Source organism: Sturnira hondurensis, unplaced genomic scaffold, assembly GCF_014824575.4.
Source record: "Sturnira hondurensis isolate 20B ecotype Veracruz unplaced genomic scaffold, ASM1482457v3 Scaffold0000549, whole genome shotgun sequence".
Taxonomy (NCBI): Eukaryota; Metazoa; Chordata; class Mammalia; order Chiroptera; family Phyllostomidae; genus Sturnira; species Sturnira hondurensis.
Genome location: NW_028073180.1, coordinates 252,605 through 269,628, shown reverse-complemented (window position 1 = coordinate 269,628; position 17,024 = coordinate 252,605). Strand labels below are relative to the sequence as shown.

General features: G+C 37.0%; 1 protein-coding gene across 3 annotated transcripts in view; it reads right to left on the bottom strand.

Moving 5' to 3' along the window:
* LOC118983951 (RCC1 and BTB domain-containing protein 2) overlaps nt 1-17,024 on the bottom strand; it is a 48,116-nt gene that overhangs the window by 18,575 nt on the left and 12,517 nt on the right. For all 3 annotated transcript variants that reach the window (XR_005065824.1, XM_037041682.1, XM_037041669.1), the window contains exons 2-7: nt 6,418-6,573; nt 6,043-6,193; nt 3,271-3,437; nt 2,557-2,715; nt 2,313-2,420; nt 976-1,118 (exon numbers count right to left, since the gene is read on the bottom strand). Coding sequence is in view for 2 of the 3 variants with exons in the window: in XM_037041682.1 (XP_036897577.1) it covers nt 976-1,118; nt 2,313-2,420; nt 2,557-2,715; nt 3,271-3,437; nt 6,043-6,193; nt 6,418-6,543 (854 nt within the window). In the remaining variant the exon portion in view is untranslated. The remainder of the gene's footprint in view (nt 1-975; nt 1,119-2,312; nt 2,421-2,556; nt 2,716-3,270; nt 3,438-6,042; nt 6,194-6,417; nt 6,574-17,024) is intronic.

Here is a 17,024-nt window from a genome sequence, read left to right as displayed (position 1 = left end):
CTCATCATATTTAGCTGCTCATCATGTTCTCATCATATTTAATCACTTCCACAATGACCTACTAGGCAGAAAGACTTTTAGATTATTTGAATATCTTTTCTGTACTTTGGGAAACCACTTAAAATGATAGCCTCCCTTTTCAGTGATAATGTTCTGTGAAAAATGTAACTGACTGAAACACAACAGTGTCCATCTATGCTAAACTACCTACCACAGAAAATAAAAAATAATTCCTGCAATCATTTCTGAATATTTGTTATTAGCATTCATAAAACGGGAGCAGCCTTTGCCATGATAGGAGGCAGAAACATTGCTTCTTGGAGAAAAGCTGGTACAGACACAGAAAAGGGGTTAGGATGTGGAGGGATGTGGACCTGGCTTCCCTAAGCGTGGCCTGGTAACATTTTCCTAAAACACCCAGTGCTTTAGGGAAGTCAAAGGTGGGACACAGGCTTGACTGACTGCAGCAGCTGCCACAGGAAGGAGAGTAGAGAAAACTGAGAGGAAACCTTCAGGTCTAAGTTTGGGACCAAAGCCACTGCCTAGGCCCCCTCAGGTCATCTGTTTTTGCACCTGATTCATACAAAGAAACACATTTTCCTGAACCACAGAAGACAGAATACAAATGTCATCAACTTCATCTTAAGAATGTAAAACAGAAAACAATGAGGAGGGAGAGGAGAGGTAATTTGTGAGGGAGAAGAATAATGTACAATAGCTGTCGGAGGTTCAGTCATTGTAGTTTGTATACAGTAGCTATCAGAGGTGTAGATGAAATATGGCTAAGGGAAAATAGAATATTTAACATATAGTGAAATTCAACAACTATTCAAAAGTCAACTTTAAAGAGGAATAAATGCTCCTGTTAAACAATATTCTAATATTCGCAGTAAATTCCCCATAATTCTATATTATGTCTAAGTTTTGTTTAATCACTAAGAAACCCTGCAGTTATTTTGAAAATGCACATATTACCTGTCCTTTTCCACAATGACAGGAGTGGGATAGGACTGGTTACTTTTATTGCCAGTGCCCAACTGGCCATAAGAATTTGCACCCCAAGCATATACTTGGCCATCATCCGTTAATACTAAAGTGTGTGCGTAGCCACAGGCAACCTGAAAGAAAAAAATCAAATCCACTCAGGCCTGAAAATAGGAAACATGCTTTCACAAAATAGGTTAAGAATCAAAAAGAAAAAAAAGGAACAGACAGCCTGCCCAGAGAAGCAAGTATTAAGTTAACCAGTTCCTCCAGAACTAGCTCAGGCTCTCATGTGCCCCAAACTATACAGTAAGGTGGACATCAGTTTTTAGTGACATGAGCCTGGTATTCAGTTTTAATATGACATTCTTTGTGCTCACAGAGATCAAGGGGTATGAAGTTAATAAGAAATAGACATTTTCATTTTTAAGGATAATTTTTTTAATTATTAAAAAATATGTTCAATGCGAAAAAAGTATAAATATGAAAGTAATCTCAAGATCAATATTTTCTATTTACATATAGATATGCACAGATAGCTTTTTTGAGCAGTTCTGTGTCTTTTTTTTTAATCCTCAACCAAGGATGTATATTCATTTGAGAGACAGAGAGAGAGAAAGAGACATCAATGTGAAATAAACATCAATTGGGTTCCTCCCATGCGGATCCCAAATATGGATTGAACCACCAACTCAGATACATGCCCTGATGAGGAATCGAACTTGCAACCTTTCTAGTATATGGACCAATGCTCTAACCAACTGAGCCACCCAGCCAGGGCTGTATCTTTTTTACTTAACATTACATGTACCACTATCCTCAAATTATTAATATTGTATCCTTTGTAAATATCATTTATGTTCACATAGGTTTAGTATAATTTATTTAACCATTAACTTATTGTTTGATTAGATAAATTATGCTACATTTATTATTTACTAAAGCTTTCTTCTTCTCCTTCATCTTTTTTGGTTATGTCTTCTCCACTAATTCTGTGACTTTCTCTTTGGTGTCTTAGAATGGAGCAGAATTATAGATCAAAAGGTATGAATATTTTTAAAGCTCTTGATACATATTGCCAAAGTATCCTCAGAAAATATTTAAAAAATTATATTCCAACAGCTGTGCATGAGAATGTTTTGGAAATTTTAATTTTCTGATGAATAACTACAACTCAATTCATGGAAATAAAGCTTAAACTTTTACTTCACTGAAGACATCCAAATAGCTAAACTTTTCATCCTGCTATAAAAACTGTTTTTAATACATTAGTGTTTTTGTCACTGAAGACTTAATAACATGTACATATAAACCAACAGTGGACATACCCGCTGGACACGTATGCCTTGCAAGGCTGCTATTCTACAGGGGGTTGACTGGTTGCCACTACTGCCAAGTCCAAGCTGTCCATTTCCATTATAACCCCAGACATAAACCTGAGAGAAAATGAGAGACTCAATGCCAACAAAAGACAAAAAAGCAGTCAAGTTCTCTATTATGAGAAACATGCTATGTTGGTATGACACTGATAGGCAAACAATTTTTTGAAATTATATGAAATAACCTTCTTACCTCCCCACTGTCCACCACTGCCATTGAGCACATCTGCCCACATGCTATGTTCACAACTATTCTATTCTGTAAGCAGCCAGTGACTCTTCGAGGGATTGGCTGATTAGCTGTTGATCCAGAGCCTACCTGCCCAGAGTTATTATAACCCCAGGCAAATACCTATTTGAAAGAAGAAATCAGTTCATGAAATACAATAATTTATAAAGCATTTCAATTGGATACTAATATATACTTATGGCACCTCATCTTTGCTCTCAAAGTGACTGATCTCCATAAATTGTCACAACAGAGGCAGAGAAGTTTTTGTAAAATTTATAAAATGTATTAATTTATAATATTAGATTGGTGTTATCTATATAAAGAGTAATTATTATTACATATCATATAATATTTATAAGAATATCTACTTTGCTTCAGCCATATTTTCCAGCATTTGGAGATTTTTTTCTCTTTTTGTAAATAACCCCTTCTACTATAGCAATATAGAAGAAAAAATATCCTTTTAAATTTTGCAGTAATAGAAACTCCTGCTACATAAAGGTAAACCTAATATACATGTAAACACCATGACTATGAATTGTTAACAAGAATAAGACTGAGTTTGAGGGAGGTGGTCATTTTAATCAAATGATCATACTTCTTCTAGGAGTGCTACAGGAATTCACATGATCTTACTGGAAAAAAGTCCGTGAGCTTTATACTGATTATTCTTACCTCTCCATCAGATGTTAATACCAAAGAATGGTAAGACCCACAGGCAACTTCAATCACTTGTTTGTTTGACAAATTAGTAGAGATATGACAGGGCACTAAACCATGGTTAGTTGTCCCATTGCCCAGCTGGCTATAAGCATTATGACCCCAAGTAAAGACTTCTCCTTCTGAAAAGAAAAAAAAAAAGAAACATAATTAGCTTTCAAAATATCTACTTTGTTATATGAAAATGTATTTTGCACACTTGTACAAATGAAAACTAAAAATCTAGTTGCAAAAGCTAATCAACTTCACTATTCCACCAAACTCATTTTATACAAAAATACATTTGAAAAGCATAAACTACATTGTACCTCAAAGCAACAAGATAAAATTTAAATAAATGCAATTATAATAGCTGGAAGATAGGTTTTAATAAACAGCAGGGGGGAAAAAGGCTACTAAAAGTAATAGAAAAGAATCATTAAATTGAAAGATAAAAGATTTCACTTTTCTAGGTCTTAATTTCCCTATCTATAAAATAATCAGCAAGTTATTTTTAATTTTTGTTATTATACCACTTATACAATATAATACATGTTCATAAAGGTTCATAACATATAGATGCAGAAATTCATAAATAATTGTAAAGTACACACACCCATGTGCTGATGTTCAGGTGAGGAAATGTAACCTTTGATCACCCCCCAAAACCCAACATATAAGCCTGAATAACAGAATTTAGGTTGTCCTATTTCTGAACTTTAAATAAATGAAAGCATATAATCTACAATATACTCATTTCACCTGTATTTTCTATCATACTGTCTCTTTGTGCTACATTCCAGACAATTTCTTCTGATCAATCTCCCAGTTTGTTAATTTTCTCTTTTGCTGTGTCCAAAGTGCACCTAAACTTATCTACTGAGATTTTCATTAATTATTTGTATATTTGGTTCTTTTTCAAGTCTTTCATGATCTCTACAAGCATCTTCAAGCTCATTTTTTTCAAACAATATATATTGCCATCTTATAATTGGTGTCTGGTAATTCTTTATTTTTTTTTAGATTTTATTTATTTATCTTTAGAGGGGAAGGGAAGGGAGAGAAATGTCAATGTATGGTTGCCTCTCGTGAGTCCCTGCTGGGAACTGGCCTGCAAACCAGGCATGTGCCCTGACTGGGAATCGAACTGTGATCGTGTGGTTCACAGGCCCGCGCTCAATCCACTGAGCTACACCAGCCAGGGCTGGTGTCTGGTAATTCTAATATCTGATATACAGCAGTCAGTTTTTGCTGCCTTTTTTGCACCGGTTCTCATTCATGGTGCCTGTTTCATTATGTACCTGGTTGTCCTTGACTATATGCTGCTAATTGCCACTGGAAAATTATCTTTCAATGGCATCATACTCCCTTGGGCATAGAATGAAGTTGCCTTCCTAAAGAAAGATACATACATCCAGTTCTTGAAGGTACTTAAAGGTGTTTCTAATGAATTCAAGACTTGAGATTTCTTGGATCACCCAGACTGGTGTGAACTGGAATACAAATACATGGTTACAACCCCTCAGGTAGAGATTTTCTTTCTTTTTTTCTTCCTATTTGCTCAGAGCCAAGGAATTCTTTAATTCAGTCCTGTAAGATGAAAGAACTGGCTCATCCTTGCCCGAAGAGGATAGTCCTTTGTGGTCCCAGCCTAATTTGTGAGGTCTTTGACTTATGACCCCTTCACATAATGAGTACAGTAGACCACAACTCCATTTAAGTGAATCTTTAAGGAAAAATTAGCTGCAGGTTCCCTCTGACTTCTTAGGTCACTTTTTCTTCTAAATCTTATCTAATGATTCCTTTTTGCCTTGTGTTTTGATGCCCTTATGAAAAATATTTTTAATATTTTATGTAGAATTTTCAGTTGTTTTCAGTGAAGAAGTGATCTGAACAATCTAGACTGCTATTACAGAGAACCAAAATTCCCTAAAAGTTATTATTTTAATGTGAAATAAGTATACAAAAGAACATAAAGTTTATTTTCAGTTTAAATAATACTAACAGTACTTATTACTAATAATACTTAAGAAAAACTATAAGGTATGTTTTAACTATAATTTCTCATTATTCTGAATTCACAAAATAGCCATGAGAATATTTAATTTCTTGTGTTACTAAATACCAACTACAGTTATCAGTCACTAACATAAGAATCACATAATGATAAGAGTTGGAGGGGATCTTAAAATCTGGCTTTACTCTTTCAGTTCATAAATCAGAATCTCAAATTCAGAAAGTCTACAGTGAGTTCACAATTTTAATGCAAAATAATTACACTTAAAAGTATAAACAAGCCCTGGCTGATGTAGCTCAGCGGACTGAGTGCAGGCCTACAGACCAAAGGATGGCGGTTCGATTCCCAGTCAGGGCACATGCCTGGGTTGCAGGCCAGTTCCCGGCAGGGGACGCACGAGAGGCAACCATACATTGATATTTCTCTCCTTCTCTCCTTCCCTTCCCGTCTAAAGATAAATAAAATAAAATCTTTTTTTTTAAGTATAAATAAAAGGGGCTTACTGAGCTTAAAGTGCCAATAATTGCTAAATTCTATCTGCTACATTACCTTACTTTGGTATTCAGATATGTTCATGTTTCATGTTGTCCAAAGCATAGTCAAGTTCACAGGGCAGAGACAGAAACTCTTGCCCAATCAAAAAGTATGTTTTTGATTGAAGGGGTAGTCCTAGTCTTGTTTCTCAACAAGTAAAGCAAGGGCTAAAATTCTACACTGTGTTCTTAGATTACCTGTTGTTGCAAGGACAATATGTGGACCACTCCCATAGCTGAGGCAGGCTATTTTTTTGCCACTTAAAGAATCCAGTCTCCGAGGTTCAATGGTGCCCTGGACATCACCTAATCCCAAACAGCCACAGCAGTTGGTGCCAAGCACAAAAATCTGTGGGGAAAACTACTGTTAGTTCAAGCAGTTCAATTTCTGACAAACCTATAATTACATTCCAACAGGCATAGTGTTCCTAAAACAAAGCTGCTTCATTTGTAATAAAAAATAAGAATCTACTCTCTACACTTTTTAACCTTAATTCCTTAGTTCCCCCCAACATTTTCAATTTAACACCCATTAGTGAAAATAGAAGTGGTTGATTTTTTCTTCAAAATTACCTCATCATTTACTGTCATATATAAAACTTCGTTGCCAGCACTGCCAAAGACACAAGCGTGACGAATTAACTGCAGTTCTTCCTCAGAACAAAGGGAGAAAATTGGCCACTTCCCCACATCTAACATCTTCAAAGATGACAGAGTAGCCTGTACTGGCTAAAAAGGAAAAAATATATATATTGAGACTATTCATTAAAAGATTAAATTTCTTTGCCCATTTCCCTTCCGTAGAAGAGCTAACACTGATTTAGTGAGGAATGAGCTCTTTCTGGTTTTGAGAGGCCTCTCATGGCTGTGGAAATTGCCTTCACAAACTCAACTGCTTCAGTACTGCTCTCACTACAATCAAGAGCCAGAGGCTCTCAACAGAATCAGATCTCACCTATTAATTTTCCTCAAGGACACAGGAATCATCCAAGGCTGAACTTTGGGAAGCTGTATATCTAGCAAGCTCTTTAAGTTTTGGCTATATCTTAAACACAGCTCTGGAAAATAGTTCGGCTGTAAAAGCAGGGGAAAAATGACAAGACTGCTATTTCATCTGCTGCTCAATTCTTAGCAAAATAAGTCCTTGAAAAAGAACAAGGCTAAAGGTGACACCAAGAAAATTGTCTAGAAATTTCAGGTCATGGGTCATCTCTGACCTGCAGTTTAAACAGCTGGTAGGTTCCCTTATCCCCCACTCAGATTTGGGTACTAGTAGGAGGAAATATCCATAAAGTGTATATATTAGTTTCCCAGGGCTACTGTTAACAAAGCACCACAAATGGACTAACTTAACAACAGAAATTCATTTTCTCACATTTATGAAGGCTAGAAGTTCAAAATCAAGGTACCAGCTAGTTTGGTTCCTTCCTGTTTCAGGCCTCTCTCCTTGGCCATCTCTTCCCTGTGTCTTCACATCATCTTCCCCTGTATGTTTATCTGTTTCTGGGTCAAATTTTCTTTTTTTAAGCATACTGGGCTCTGGCTGGTGTAGCTCAGTGGATTGAGCGCAGGCCTGTGAACCAAAGGATCGCGGTTCGATTCCCAGTCAGGGCACATGCCTGGGTTGCAGGCCAGTTCCCAGCAGGGAATGCATGAGAGGCAACCATATGTTGATATTTCTCTCCCTCTCCCCTTTCCCTCTAAAGACAAATACATTTTTTTTAACAAAAGAGAGAAAGTAAAACAAAACCTCTCTTTTAAAAAAATGCATACTGGATTAGGATCCATTCTAACTAAACTACGTTTCCAAATAAGGTCACCTTCTGAAGTACTGGTATATCTTAGTCCATTTGGGCTTCTATATCAAAAAACCATAGACTGGGTGGCTTATAACCAACAGAAATGTATTTCTTATACTTCTGGAGGTTAAGAAGTCCAAGATCAGGATACCAGCACAATCATGTTCCTAGTTCATTGCTATTGACTTCTCACTGTGTCCTCACATGGTGGAAAATGCTAGGGATCTCTCTGGACCCCTTTTATAAAGGCACTAATCCTATTCTTGAGGGTGCTACACTCATGACTTAAGCATTTCCCACTTAGGATTTCACAATATGAATGAAGGGGGACGCAATTACAGCCACATGCTTAACAACAGTGATAAGTTCTAAGAAATGCATTGTTAGGCAATTTTGTCATCACATGGACATCACAGAGTACACTTACACAAATCTAGATGGTACAGCCTACCACACACCTAGGCTATATGGTGTATATATATATGTGTGTGTGTGTGTATATATATATATATATATATATATATATACACATATATATATATCCTATTACTCCTAGGCTGCAAGCCGGTATAGTACCTTATGTACTAAATACCACCAGCAATTGTAATACATTACACTATAATGTTACAGTGTCATTAGGCAATAGGAATTTTTCAAGTTTATTATAATCTTACGGAACCACCATCACATATATGGACTCTCACTGACTGAAACATCATTATGTGATACATGACTATAAACTCAAAAGAGCACACACTTACTTCATGAGCATCTGCTCTTACGATGAGAATAAGAGCATCCAAAGGGGACATTATAAAGCTATTTCAAAGAGAGCTCTTATTGATTTGCTATACTAGAAATATTTTCACTTATGTACTTTTGAACTCTCAATATTTTTGTCTCCCATACAAGTACTAACCAGGCCCAACCCTGCTTAGCTTCCGAGATCAGACAAGATCGGGCGCGTTCAGGGTGGTATGGCCGTAGACTCAATATTTTTGTATATTAAAATAAGATGCATGGTGGGTTCGGCCCCTGGTTGCCACACATACAAGAAGGAACGGATAGATTATTTGTTTCTCTCCCTCTTTCTCTCCAACCCTTCCCCTATTTCTAAAATCAAAAGCATGTCCTCAGGTGAGGATTAAAAAAATCTGTCATTTGAAGCCCCTCGGTTTGCAGTACTTTGTTAGGGCAGCCTTAGGAAACTAATACAAAGGTCAAGTAGCTTGTCACTGCTAACAGAATCCCCTGGTTCAGGCGCCTGAACCAGAACAAACTCCCCTGATGCCAAATGCAGCCACTTGAATTGTAAGACCCTCTCCTGAGAATGATGTCTTCTCTTTTGGGCAGCATCTAAGTCCACTTCAAAGCTAAGGATGGAATCTAAACTTCTACTTTAAATTACTCACCTCTTTATGTCATCAAAGAACCTACTTTTCTATGAGGCCCTTATTTTAGTATTTTGTCCTGTTTAAGTCTTGAAATTTTAAAAAGAACAATGTTTGGGCTGTGGCATCAAATATTTAATATAGATGTCATGTGTGCTAGTTAAAAGAGTTCTTACAAATTATTCCTAATCATCTCAATTGTCAGACATCGCTATCATCGTTTTACATATGAAGAAAACTGAGGCACAGAAAGATTAAGTAATCCTCCAAGATGCTAACGCTTCCAAGTGGGTAAGCCCAGATTTCTGTCCATATTGTCTGTTACTGAGTAAGAAGTTCACATAGAAAGTTATGCGACTGGTAGAGCTAGTATTTGTCTTCATTTGAAGGGTTTTGGCTGGTGTTCCCATGGAGTTCCTAATGAACAGGACGATGCCCACTGTGGACTGCCATGCATGTACAGGGCAGATGGCAATATACAATGAGAAAAGCAGTAGCAATATGACTGATTGATACTTCATATTTTCCTTTCAAGCAGTATCTTGGATTTCAACTTGCCCTGCTACAAAATCAAGTGGTTTCTTAGATGCCTAGAATCAGGTTGTAAATTCAACCAGCAACTGAACACTTGCCTTCAAATTATTTGTTTTGAACTTTCTTCCTGGAGCACCTGTAAAAAACCTATAGTACCTAGTTCATAACTCTGCTGACCACTGGGATTCCAGTGTGTTTGTAATGTCACCTGCAGTTGTACACTTGTGAAAAGACACTACTGGTCAAGAGAACATTGGATCTGACAGTATCACTGAACATTTATTGTATCTAATACTGAAGATATAAAAATGGGACATAATCACTCCTTTCAAGGAGCTCACAATTTAATAAAAAACAATTAACTACACGATAACCTAAGTACAACAGAGGTGTACTTTTTAAATGTCAGAGGCTGGCTGCTGAAGGTTAGTCATCAAAAACGCATTTTTCTAAATCTGTGGGGAACTAGTTCATAGGGAACTGATGACTAACTTTATGAAATATATATGCTTACACTTTTTGAAGTAAATATTTAATATCAATCCCAAGGAAGTGAAGCATCTTTATTCACAGAAGAGAAATAAATTCTTCTGTCCACAATAATTATGAGTGTCTCTAGTTATATACATCATATATGTTGTATACATATGTACATACATAGAGTATATGTGTATTCCTGATATATAACATTGTGTATACACCCCTACAATAACAGTATATATAAGATTCGCATGCAGCACCCTGTAGGAGCTTCAATCATGCTGCAGCCACCTGCAGGATGGAAGCCATCTCTGTAGAAGGCACCCAGAGACCTCTGTGCCCAACTGTTAAGCTAGGAATGGCTGAACAAGAGCCAAGAGCAAGCAACAGAAAAATCTGTATGGGGGGAAAAGGTGCTACCAAAAAACGAAAGCTTAGCAACAAATGTCATCAAGATCATGTCCTTAGAATTCATAGTCTTAGTCTGGCCCAGGTAATCCTCCTTCCTGCACAAAATGCTACCGTAGGCAAGAATCCCAGGCCAGCTCTCCTTTACTACTTTGTCACATCCAGTCCACCTCCACCATCATTTGCTGGCATAATTTTAATATTAGCTCAAGAAAACCATAATTAAGGAAACAGAGCTTCATAAAGTTCGAGACCAAACTGCATTTTATTATTCCTTTGAGTGTGTGCTAACTATATAATTGTTTTTCCATTGATATTAGAACCAAGTGGATTATTATACTTTGCTTAACTACAAACAATTAAGTTGTCATAATACAATGTAAAATATGGCATATGGAAATGAATTAAAATTACACGTTGGCCCTGGCTAGTGTAGCTCAGTGGATTGAGTGCAGGCCTGTGAATCAAAGGGTTACCAGTTCGATTTCCAGTCAGGGCACAAGCCTGGATTGCAAGCCAGGTCTCCAGCAGGGGTCGCATGAGAGGCAACCACACATTGATGTTTCCCTCTCTCCCTCCCTTCCTCTCTCTCTAAAAATAAGTAAAAATAAAACCTTTAAAAATAAAATCTTTAAAATTAAAAAATAAACCAATATCTGGGAATGGAGTAAACATACCAGAGTTCGAGTTGTTTAACTCAAATCCTTCTTCAGGACAATATTGTCTGTGAAAGTAGGGTATGGCCTGTACTCCTCAACCAACTCAAATGTCACCACGTCTGGGTACCCCTTCTCTACTCCTCAGACAACATACATAATTCCCTGTTGGCTTGTTTACCCTTTACATTCTATATATCCACAAAAATATGTTGGCATCTTAGTCACTACACTGTGAGCTCCTCAAAGCTAGATACTATCTCACTGATCTTCCCATCAGATGACCAATAAATATTTGTTGAAGTGCTTCATGTGACAGAAACACATGCTCCAAGGGCACATTTTTTTCTAAACTTGCCACTCTCTCCATATGGACTCGATCCTCTGCAGTTTTGAGGAAAAAGTATGTGGTTAAATCAGCATCCCATATGTTGAATGAAACTAGACAAGTTAATATTACTTCTAATTAACAGAAAATAAGCTAAACCCAAATATGGTAAAAAGAAGATAAAGGAATTAAGTTTTAGGCATGGGAGTTAACATCTATAAAACCCAAACTGGAACTTTCGGCAAGTTCCAGTTCTGGAACTGCCATATGGCTCCTTATAGAAATCTTTCTGCTAAGATTTGAAAAAGTAATCCCAGGATAAATGTAGATTCTTAAATCTAAAAGGAAATAAGTAAAAATTTTCATTTCAGCGCTGTGTTCCTATAAATAAAGAAAAATAAATTTTAGACTTTGGTCAAATTTTCCACAGGCTTGGAAAATTCCAAATCTGCACCACTGTAAGGCGCAGATTTACAAATTCTCAGCTCCACTGAGGAATATATGCTTTACTAAGCTGAAGGGGTGGTGGGGGGAAGGAGTAATAAATGAGAAGCATGAAAGGATGAATGAATGAACAGATTTTTGATATTCTAGACTTTAACAAAAAAATCTGAAACAGCCATCAAGAACGTAGCAACACTGAGTGTTCCTGCCTTAATTAACCATCTCCACAATAACTATTTTCTACCATGTACAAGTAACAGCAGAAGCAACCCTATCACAAGATATGCAATATGTCTGAACTATGGTTCAATCATTACAGTCAACTATCTCATCACTAAAGATAAAAAGCAATTTAATGAAATGCTATTTAATAATGTTGATACTTCTGATTTAAGTTGGATTATTTTTACTCAAATACAATTCATATTTCAAGTGCTAACATGAGAACATTTTATCTATTATCTATAAGTAGTAAGAGCCTTAAAATAGACAAAAACAATTACCAAAATAAGGTCAAGTCTTAAAGATGTTCCTTATTGATGTTTTATATGCCTATTAAAATTTTGTTTTCCTCAGGTGTAAAAAGGTCTCTTAGAATATAAGGAATAACAACATATTCAGAATAATTACAACTCAAATCACGGCAATTCATACAAATCATGTTTGGAAAATACATGCTTGTTTTTAAAAGGACCACCACTTGGACTTTTCTCACAAATTTATAAAACAAGATCTGGTTGATATTAATTTGCAAGTGCTTTAAGAGAGGGAGGCATCACACTTTCATTGCTTTAACCACCATAGCACATGGCTCAGAGTAGAATGCAATATATCCATTCAAAGCATCCTTTGAGTACAGTTTTTTTTTGTATACTGGATATTAATTCTATTGGGAATTCTTCTATTTTTGCACCATCTTAACTGAAAATACCTTTTCCATATCTGCCCCAAGTTTATTCAATAAAAATAAAAAGAGGACAAGGAGAATAATGAGAAAGAAAAGAAAAAGGACAGGAAGAGAATTCATTGGCAAAAAAAGCAAATAAAGAAAGGGGACCATGTTTTCTTTTATAATTTTTGTTTTGGGGTCTAACATTTAAGTCTCTCATCCATTTTGAATTTATTTTTGTGTGTGTTCTAAGGAGGTGGCCTAGTTTTGTTTTTCTGCATGTATCTGTCCTATTTACTCAATGCCTATTTACTTTATTTTACTGAATAAACTGTCTTTAAGCCATTGTACGTGCTTGCTTCCTCTGCTGAATATTAACTGACTATAAAGGTGTGGGTTTATTGTCTGGACTCTATTCTGTTCCACTGACCTACATGTCTGTTTTTCTGTCAGTACCATGCTGTTTTGATTACTATGGCCTTATAGTACAGTATGATATTAGGTTGCATGATGCCTCCAAGTTTGTTCTTCTTTCTCAGTCTTGTGTTGCTATGTGGGGCCTTTTGTGGTTCCATATATATTTTTTAAATATTTGTTCTAGTTCTGTGAAATATGTCATGGGAATCTTGATAGGAATTGCATTGAATCTATAGATTGCTTTGGGTAGTACGGACATTTTAATGATGTTAATTCTTCTTATCCATGAACATAGTATATGCTTCCACTTACTGGTATCCTCTTCAATTTCTTTCTTCAGTGTCTTATAATTTCCTGAGAACAGGTCTTTTACATCCTTGTTAGGTTCATTCCTAGGTATTTTACTATTTTTGAAGCAACTGTGAATAAGATTGTTTTTTAAATTTCCCTTTCTGTCCATTATTGGTATATAAAAATGCAAATGATTTTTGGATATTAATTTTGCATTCTCCTACTTTGCTGAATTCATTTATCAGTTGTAGGAGTTTCTTGATGGGATCTTTAGGGTTCTCTATGTATAGTATCATATCATCTGCAAATAAAGACTGTTTTACTTCTTCCTTTCCAATTTGGATGCCTTGTATTTCTTCTTGTCTGACTGCTGTGGCTAGACAAATAGGCAGCAAAATTTCAGATATTGCTCATAGCAATATTTTATCACATATATCTCCCCATGCAAGGGAAACAAAAGAAAAAATAATAAATTAATGGGACTACATCAAACTAAAAAGTTTGTGCAAGCAAAGGAAAACATCAAAAAAACAAAAAGACAACCCACAGAATGGGAGAACATACTCACCAATACACCTAATAAGGGATTAACATCCAAAATTTATAAAGAACTGAAAAAACTCATCACAAATAAACAGATAACCAAATTAAAAATGAAAAAGGACCTGAATAGACATTTCTCCAAAAAGGACCTACAGATGGCCAATACACATATGAAAAACTGATCAACGTCACTAATAATCAGAGAAATGGAAATTAAAACCACAATGAAATACCATATCACACCTGTCAGAATGGTTATCATCAATGAATCAACAAACAACAAGTGTTGGCGAGGATGTGGAGAAAGGGGATCCCTTTTGCATTGTTGGTGGAAATGCAGATTGGTGCAGCCTCTGTGGAAAGCCGTATAGAGATACCTCAAAGAATTAAAACTGGATCTGCCTTTTGACCCAGTAATCCCACTTCTGGGAATCTATCTGAAAGAACCCAAAGCATTAATGCAAAAGCATAAACACCCATATGTTCACTGCAGCATTATTTACAATTGCTGAGATATGGAAGCAGCTCAAATGTCCACCAGCAGATGAGTGGATAAAACAACTATGTGATATTTACACAATGGAATATACTTGGCTGTAAAAAAGAAGAAAGTTTTACCCTTTGTGACAGTATGGATTAAACTGGAAAATATCATGCTAAATAAAATAAGCCAGTCAGAGAAAGACAAATAGCATATGATTTCACTGTACTTAAGACAACCTGTCTTCTGGTTGTCTTAAGGGAAATCTTGCTAATATGCTAAGATAACTGAACAATATCCTGGGTTGTCCCCCACACCACTTCATCCTTCTACCATCTAGGTACCCAATTTCACTGGATTCTGGTTTATTCTTCCTGCTTTTTTTTGCAAAAATGAGAAGAAACAGTATGTGTTTTCATTACTCAGGTCCTTCTTCCACAAAATAATTTATATGCTCTTTTGTGAGCTGCTTTTTCCCCCCACTTAATATATCCTGGAAATCACTTAATGCCAATTATTACAGATTTTTTTAAACAGCTATATATCCTGAGTTTTTAAGGGGGAAATAAATAGCTTTTCTTTTATATATTTCAAGAATAGTAACTATGTAAAAATAAGAATGATGAAAAATGAGCCATTCTGTTTGACTAATGAGGTTAAGATATAATTGCATGTATGGCATATAAAATTACCATATTCAAATAAACAATATTCAGTAGCATTCCATTAACCCAACTTCATTTTTGTTGGCTGGAATTCCCAATATAGTCAGTAACCAACATACAAAAATAATTCAAGATTAATTATTATTGTATAGTACTGTGAAACAATACTGAATTCTCTCTAGCATTGTGAAAAAATGGCTTTTTAGAAATCATTCCACTGTAATACAAACATACAGAAAAAACAGAGAAGGAAAAGAATTTACCATCTTGGAACTTTAATAAAGTCTTTATTTACCTAATGAAAATACAGTTTTAAAAATGACATCAACTTTATTATTAAAAAGTCGTAACTAAAGTTGCTGAATTATTAAAATTAATATTGTAAAATATAACTCTTAGAGCTTATACTTTATAAGTTTGGAGGGCAAGCTTCAACAATCTGGATAATGTAACATAGTAAACATACTACTAAAGTTTAGTACAAACTTTCGAAAAACATTCTAAAAAAGTTTAATCTGTAGTATGTCAACATAGAAAATGCAAGGGAAACCATCTGAATGTGAAAAAAATAAAACTTTTAAACTTTTGGGACAAAGTTTAGAAAATATCTCTATGATCTCAAGTCAGGGAAAGATTTCTTAAATAAGACAACACAAAAGCATAAACCACAAAGAAAAGACTTACAAATTTTACTACATTAAAGCTTAAAATTTTGGCATAATAAAAAACAAAATGGGAACAGTGAGAAGATGGCGGCAGAGTAGGACAAAGGATTTCACTTCCCTCCACTCGACAGAGAAAAACCAGGCTGATCTGTGGGGGAGCGCAGCAGATACCCAACAGGGACCCAGCATATAGGAAGGCAGGACTCCAGAAACTGTAGTGGACACTGAATGACCAGAGGTTGAGGACAGGAGACGACCGCAGATCAACAAGGTCTGAGGGAACAGCGCAGAGGCTGCAGGCCTCCCGCCGGGCCACGCCAGGGCCCTGACAGGACCGCCCAGGTCTCTGAGAGCCGAGGGCGGGCAACAACAACCCTGGGAGAGAACTAGTCACCGGCACCCTCCCTATCTGGCAGGGTGCAGAATGGAAAACACCAGGAGAGATCGGTTTGCCTGTAGTGGCAGAGAGAGGAGTGGGCATTGGGAAGCAAACCAGAGACCTCTGATAACCCGTGGAGTCAGGCTGCAGTTGCCAGCTTGGGAGAACTGAGAGCCGCCCGCGCGTTCCCTGTAGCTCGGGGTCAGAGCCTGGTCTGCCACAGAACCTGCAAGTCTCGGGCTACAAGCAAGGCCCCTGGAAGAGAGCCAGCCAGCAGCTCCATCCCTACCCAGCCGGGTGCAGACTGAGAAGCACCGGGAGTCAGGCTGTGGCTCCCGGCTTGGAAGAATTCTGAGTTGCCCTCTGTGTTCAGTCACGGCACTGGGAAAGGTCCGAGCCCAAGCCTGCGAGACCAGGAAAGCCTGGCTGGGAGCCCATGCCCTCACACTAGACCAGGGCTGGGAAGCCTGGGGAAAAATATGCTCTGAGTGGGGCGCGGGAGAGTGGCACAAGTCTGGATCTTGGGAGGGCACGGGATAGACCAGTCGAGTTCACCGACCGAGAAGTGAGAAAGGCCACACTAATAGCCCCTCCGGCTGCTGCAGCTAGTGAGAATAGAAGAAAAGGTTTGACCAGCTGGAAACCAACAAGAGGAGTAGGTGGAAGTGGAGAACACCAAGATAGCTGCAGGAGACTGCACCACTGAATCTCACAGGCATCCTACCACAGAAGTTCACACCATAAACCCAGGGAACCAGAACAGATCACTTTAAGAAGCTGAGGCCAACAAGAAGAGCAACACAAACAATG